Source organism: Nestor notabilis, unplaced genomic scaffold, assembly GCF_000696875.1.
Source record: "Nestor notabilis isolate BGI_N333 unplaced genomic scaffold, ASM69687v1 scaffold26788, whole genome shotgun sequence".
Lineage (NCBI taxonomy): Eukaryota > Metazoa > Chordata > Aves > Psittaciformes > Psittacidae > Nestor > Nestor notabilis.
This window is the reverse complement of record NW_009940998.1, coordinates 25,017-31,943: the sequence shown is the minus strand read 5'-3', so window position 1 is coordinate 31,943 and position 6,927 is coordinate 25,017. Positions and strand designations below refer to the sequence as shown.

Here is a 6,927-nt window from a genome sequence, read left to right as displayed (position 1 = left end):
ATGTGAATCATGTTCCACACTTACTGGAGGAAAAATAATGAAATTATATGCAGTAAACAGAAATAAGGTTAATAAGGTTTGAAGTTTATAAGAGCGGAAGAATGAGTATACTGGTTTAGGTTAGTAGCCCATGTACTTCTTGAATAGGTGCTTTTCCATCTTCTTCTCCACAGTCATTTCAAGGGTATTTAAAAGCTGAACAGGGTGTGCTTTTTTACCTTTCAATGCTTCTTAGGCTCCCTACTGAGTCTCAAAAGTAGACCCTCTTTATTGAAGACATTTGACGTGCCAGTTCTACTCAGAAACCATACACTTAAGAACCTGTCAGATTTACAAGCTTAGGTGGTTTCTACACTGTAGGGTAAAAGTTGAAAAGCTTTATATTTGCAAGAGTGATTGTGAATCAAAACCTAAACTAGCAACACTCTTCTCACATTGAATCCTTTATAGTTTAACAAGCTCTTGTGTTTCCTGGAGGTGATGCTTCATCTGATCACTTAGGCTTTTATGTAATAATAATGCTCTATTTGCATTTTCCATATTTATATAGTCATTTATCTTTCTTCTTGGAAATGTAGGTTTTGATGGACAGTTTAATATTACATAGAAGTTTTTATTTTCTTAGAGTTGCAGTCCAAGTGCTCTGCAGGCCAGACTTAAAGTAGCTGCTCATGAAGCTGAAGAGGAATCTGACACTATTGCAGAAGACTTCTTGGAAGGCAAAACAGAAATAGATGACTTCCTTAGTAGTTTCATGGAAAAGAGAACGGTATGTAATATACATATCATTCTAATCTGAGAGATACACAACACAGTGAATAAATTAGGAGTTTAGCAGTCTTGTGATACAGAACAGTGTTTTAGTAAGCTCCAGCAGAAGGAAAATATATCCCTAAGTGGCTTCAGTCTACTTAGAATATAATGTGCATTCTGAAGGCTCATATGTTTAAGGTGGGAGTGCAGAGGTCTGCTGCATTAGACCCTTCATACGGTGTTGCAGATACTTTTGTGCTACTGTTTTCTATATACTGTATAGGGAAGATAGCCACATTGACAGTTTTCAAATCGGAAAGTTGATGTTATTAAACCTCTTAAACTAATTGTTCTGTTGTTGGCTATCCCCAAATAAGTAACTGAGGTTCAAAAACCACTGCTCTTGCTTATGCTGTGACAGGAGCTACTTACTGGGCAGCGTACCTTTCTTTAAAGATGCCTAATAAATGCACTGCATATCATAGAAAACAATTCTCTTGCAAACAATTGTGGATGGAATAATGTTACCAGTACAGTTGAGCCTGAAGCTTGGAAGGGATGTGGTTCACAGGACTTTCCTTTTTTAAGGAGCCTGCAAGGTAGCTAAATCATTAAAGACACACTGTAGTGTGCATTATAAAGAATTCCTTTCAGAATTTACTCTTCATTTGCCTTGTTTTGTAGCTCTGCCACTGTACACGAGCCAAAGAGGAAAAACTTCAACAGGCAATAGCAATGCACAGCCAATTTCATGCTCCGCTATAGGTAAACTACTTCTTTTATTTTTTTCCCAATTTCTCATTGTCACACACTTACAAAATGCTAATTGCAAATAGAGCAAACAGATTTATTGCAATGCTTGGAGTTCTAATAATGCTTTCTGTAGAAATCAAGTATGTCCTCTATCTGTTGTTAGTTGTATTTAAAACATAACTTCTGGAGGAGTAGAAGTATCTAATTACGGAAATTTGTCTTTACAGACTTCCTGCAAGCTACACCTGCCAAGAGAATGAGTGAAAAATCCAATAAAGCACACTTTTTAATAACTATTATTTGCAAATAAGCATTTCATCTTGTATGGTTGTATTTATAGAAGAGATTGTATACAGAGTTGGGATGGGTTTTGTACAAATTAGAATGTCTCTTTATATTCTCATTGTACTCAAGAATCCTTCTATTGCAATCTTTGCACTAATTTCTTGTATTTATTGTTGATAGTTCTTACTATATTTAAGTTCCTGCTGCTATACTTCATTCTTCAGAGATTAAATATCTAAACATGTAATTTTGACTAGCTTTTTACATTTTTATAAAAACATAATTCATATCTTTTGTATTTTGGACTTTAAACATTAGAATTGGCTTGATCTGTGGAAATATTTGAGATAAGTAATGACAGGACTTTGAAAACTAAAGAAGTTCAAAATTTGAGATTGTCAGTGGATCCAAAAGCTGTCTTTTCTTGAAGCCAAAATGTTTAAGAACAGATGGGTTTTTTATTTTAAGTTATATGGAAAACTGAGTATAGCCTGTATTGTGTTTTGGATTAAGCAAAGGATGTGTTGGAACAAGTTATATTGGAATCAAAATAGAATAAGCGATCTCTGCGTAGATTTGGTATGTTGCTCGGTAGCACTGATGCACTTGATTTCAGGAGTGGCTTGGTACCTACTACTGTAATTAAACACAATTTTCATTTAACAATTTCATTTTCATATTTGTTTTTACTTGAAGGAAAAATAAGCAAATCACTTCCCAGTGTCTGTTGTATGCAATACAAATGCATTCATCATGTGAGGAACTCAAAAGCACTCTACAAGAACTAGTTCTGAAGTTCTTTGTGAGGTAGCAGTTATTAGTTCCTAATTTTAAGGAACAAATAAACTAATTTGGCTGGAGTTGCATAGCGTGATATGTTAATGCTGGTGATAGAATTTGGAATTGAGGCTTAATTCTGACCCTTCATCACTGGATCTTGCCTCTGGTGAGCTGACTGGGTTTTAGGATAGCAGTATACCTGGTGAGAATGGATAGGACCAAGTGCAGTATTCTGTAATAGAAAAATATAGCCCCTAGATGCATGCATGTATGTTATGCCTTGCTCTTGCAAAAAGACACATTCTTAACCTTGTTCGTGCATTAGGTTTTCATGGAGACAAGTTCCGAAAGAACAGAAGGAATTGTACAGTTCTGAAAGTTAAGTAAGCTAAAGCACTGGTTAAGCAATGTATCAGGAATCGTGCTGCTTTCTTTTCAGGAAGCAGTCTGCAGATACACCTCTTAGCAAAGATACTGCCTTTGTGTTACTTAGATGGGGTCACAGAACATCACAGATTCAAATCTCTAACTAAAGCACGTCAGTCCAAGTGGGTACTTTTTTCTGTGTCGCTAATATTCAGTCAGTCCTAAAATCAGTACTCTTCTAGGAGAAGAGTGAGTTAAGAAATCATGCAAGTCACTAGCCTGTGGAACAGACATTTTGCAGTCTTCAAATGGGACTTCAGTCTCAGCCCTGTACAGTACTGTGGTTGTGTGTCTTAAGCTATTGCCTTTTGGGGTGAGTAAGCTATTCACTGGTATTTGGTGGGATTTTTCTTTGCAAAGATGGTCTGAATTCTGAGGTTAGATGTCCTAAAAAAATACAAGTGTGGTCTAAAGAAGATACTTAGGTGCCAGAAAAAATCAACAGGTTTTAAGTGCCATGGTTAAGCAATAATTTTAGAGTATCTTCTTCCAAAAACCACTTCTACTGACCATGTGTAATACTGCTTGTATATTGACATAGCACTTCTGCTAATGTGCTAACTAAAACCCTAATTAAAAATGAGATTGCATAGGTTTTCAAGTGGTTCTGGACTTGGGTTTCTGAGTAGTGTGGTTTCTGCAGCTGTGGTGAGGAGTTTCATTTAAGTCATTTGTGTTACCTTCTTTGCAAACTCCATCTGTTTTTGTGCTGAGTGTATAATTTTGCTTTGGACCTTTTTCTGAGTAGCTAGCTAACAATGACCAGACACACAGTTCTGCCCAGGACTGTTTTGTTGTTATTGTTGTTTATTCCTTGTAAGCAGAGAAAGGAACAGATAACAAACATCATGTGCTCTTCCTGAGTTGGGCTAGTATCTTCTTCATACATTTTACAATGTCATGGACTGACAGGCTTCTGTCCTTATGTGCCCCCTCCTGTTGACTGTTACGTGGTGTGTTATGGTGCTTCACTGTGGCTGACCTTTCTAGCCAGATGATGTCCAGGGGATTTGCTTCCCAAACTAGTGCAAGTTTTCAACACTTCAACTTTTCCTCTTATGTTACTTTTGTACATTTTGCGAATTTAAAGTTCAGGACTGCTCTGTGGAGTCCTGATGACAGTGGAGGAGAGTCTAGAAGAAAATCACATTGTTCAACGCAACTTCTTAGTACAGTGTTTCTTGTTCAGCGATATGAAAGTTCAAGGTCTTCTCTTTTCTCCCTTTCTATTATATTTCTCATATTGTTGTTCCTATTAGGGTTTTCCCCCCTAATTTTTAGCCCCTTCTGCAGTCACAAACCCATCCTCTAGAAAAGAAGTCTCTCTATTCAGCAGTGGTGTACTGGGTTAGCTACAGGTATCCTGCCACATGCAGGAATGGCCAGCCTGTTCCTGACCTGTGAAGGACAAGCCAGCCAGCTGCTGGTTGGTGTGTTGGTTTTCTTGTAGTCCTACGCTGGTTGTGCCAATGGGAACATGTTTTCTTATAGGTAAGCTGTATACCTTGACCAGAAGACTTAGAACTCGTAACATTCTGTCAGAGTAGGTTTTTTGGGTTCTACCACTCTGTTAGTTCACAGTTAAGCACATTCTTTACCTTATTTTGCCGAAACATGGCATGTAGGTGTAAATCCAGCTTTAAACAATTCTCCAGGAAGTGTAAAAGAATGACAGCTGCTGTTGGAAGCATATTCTAAAATCTTTTGAAATGTGTCAAGTGAACTCTTAAGATACCTGGGATAAAAGGGTACATTGTATTGTTTCTGGAGCACCTTGCACTATATCATGCCCGTGCTGAGGCGTTCTGCCAAGCAGAAAAGCGAAGTGAATGAGCAAGAAATACAAGAGTAAAGGAAGTAGCTTGTCTCTGGTGTTGCAGTAGTTTGGGCTGAGGGTACATTCTGTATTGTAACCGCTAATTGAGTTTGGGTTTTGCTTAATTTTAATACCTGATCTTGCTGCTGAATGTTTTTTTAGCTCATTTTAGATTTCTTGTTCCTCCTCAAGTCATTACTTAAATCCAGAAGAGAATTCTCCATATAGCAATTATAACTGATGCTGTTGCAGACAAGAGAAATTTCAAAATGTAAGTCTAAAATCAAGTAGGTTTCATTTTAGGATGATCTTGTATACAGCTGGTGTTAATGATACATTCTGCTGCTGCTTATAGAAGAAAACTTTTTCTAGGTTTCAGAGTGTATTTGACATGCTAACCTTTCTGAAGGACATTCTGAAGGGGATAATCAGGTATGTACTGCTATGCCAGACACCACTACAAGCAATAGACCATACTAAAGTTGGTTTGCAGTAGTATCTAATGATCTACTATAGTTCTGTTGTTTGCTCTGTACCTACTTCTGCAGCTTTGCCACTTTGCACCTTGACCAAATATGAAGTTAGAAATCTTTTAGTCTTATTTCTGTCTGATTTCTTACTATTCCCTTCAAAGATGCGATAAATCTTTCTAAAAGAGAGATTTAAGAGACCTTCAGGTAAAACTGAATTAAAACTCTGGCAACAAAGTTAAGTCAGTTATCACAGCCTTGTTGTGTCTGTTATTCTGAACCATAAATGCTGTAATGTATTCAATTTACAAATAAAGGCTTTGGGATTTTTAAGATATCTTGTGTTGTCTAACCTACAGAATGAGTTGGGCATTGCAGGACTTTTTGGTTGCGTACAGAACTGTGTTGGAAATGGATGCAGTAAACTAGTCAAGGACAAACCTTATAATTTATGTGTGTAGTGGTTTGAGCTTTTCCTGTTTAACCCTTTCCGTAGCCACCTTCACTAAAATGGGCTTTGAAAACCTATATTGCATCTCTGGCTACTACTTTCTTAAATGCCTTCTTTTGGTCACATACCTGTAGAGATCAAATTTATATTCAGTAGTAAGCTACAAAGAACGCTTGTATATATAACATTGAAATACCTTAACATAAAGAACCATGTTCTTTAGTCTTCAGAGACAGAATAAATGAGTCTGAACAACGTTGACAACCACCAAACTTCAGAATGTGTCCTTGCCTGAATTCGGTCGTAGCAGTTCTGGTGGACCTGTGAAGGTTTCATTAGCTTCCTTCCTGAATGGTTTCTATTAAAAGACTAAAAGTTTATGTTAAGATTTAACATGATTTGATTTGCTGGTTCCAGATACTTTACTGGCAATTTAAATAATACGAATAAAGCTGAATGTTTATTTTACCTTCACTTCTCATCGCCCCACTCTCTGGCAGTGTTACTGGCCTCTCTGAATTCAGGCTTTGCTGTATACTCAGCCCTAGATCTTTGGCACATTTTTCTCTAGTCTTAATACTGTGATAAGTGACTCTACTCTTTACTTACCCCACCTATGTTCCTCCCTTCACAGATAAATTGACAGTGACTTACCTGATGTTTGTGATGAACTTGAGGACTCTGTGTGCAGATCAGGGCAGCGTCTGCATAAAAGCATTGAGTTAGCTTTGTCAACAGTGACAAAATGCTTATCTCCATTGAAAAGGCTACCTCCTTGTTGCTGGGTTTTAATTGCTATTAGTTTGTGTCACCAGGCGTCTTTAATGATGTGTAAACCGGTGCTCTGGCTTGCCCCTACCTTCAAAGAACCTTACTGCTGATTTTACAAAGAGCTTTCCTTCCCTGCCTCCTTCCTTTGTCTTACTTTTTTTTCTGTTCCTCTTCTTTTAATGGTATCCTTCAGTCTGAGTTGTGCCCTCCAACTTAACTTTATTTCTCAGCTTTCCAAAATCCATTACCAGTTTACCACCTTTGTCTATGCCTTGCATAGAGCTACCAATAAAAGCAGCTAGTAAGTTTTCTTTCAGTTCTTTAGTTTATGATCTTTTGTAGAGAAAACTTTAGCAGTTTGATCCCATTGCCTTCAGCATCCTTTAGATGTGTATTTTCATACTAAAAAGCAGCCTGAACCT

General features: G+C 37.4%; 1 protein-coding gene across 1 annotated transcript in view; it reads left to right on the top strand.

The window, feature by feature from the left end:
* The window catches only part of VPS37A (vacuolar protein sorting 37 homolog A (S. cerevisiae)), a 10,861-nt gene extending 8,823 nt beyond the window's left edge, over nt 1-2,038 (top strand). The window contains exons 10-12 of the mRNA XM_010020660.1: nt 626-769; nt 1,438-1,518; nt 1,734-2,038. Of these exons, the coding sequence (XP_010018962.1) occupies nt 626-769; nt 1,438-1,518 (225 nt within the window). The 3' untranslated portion in view covers nt 1,734-2,038. The remainder of the gene's footprint in view (nt 1-625; nt 770-1,437; nt 1,519-1,733) is intronic.
* The last annotated feature ends 4,889 nt before the right edge of the window (nt 2,039-6,927 follow it).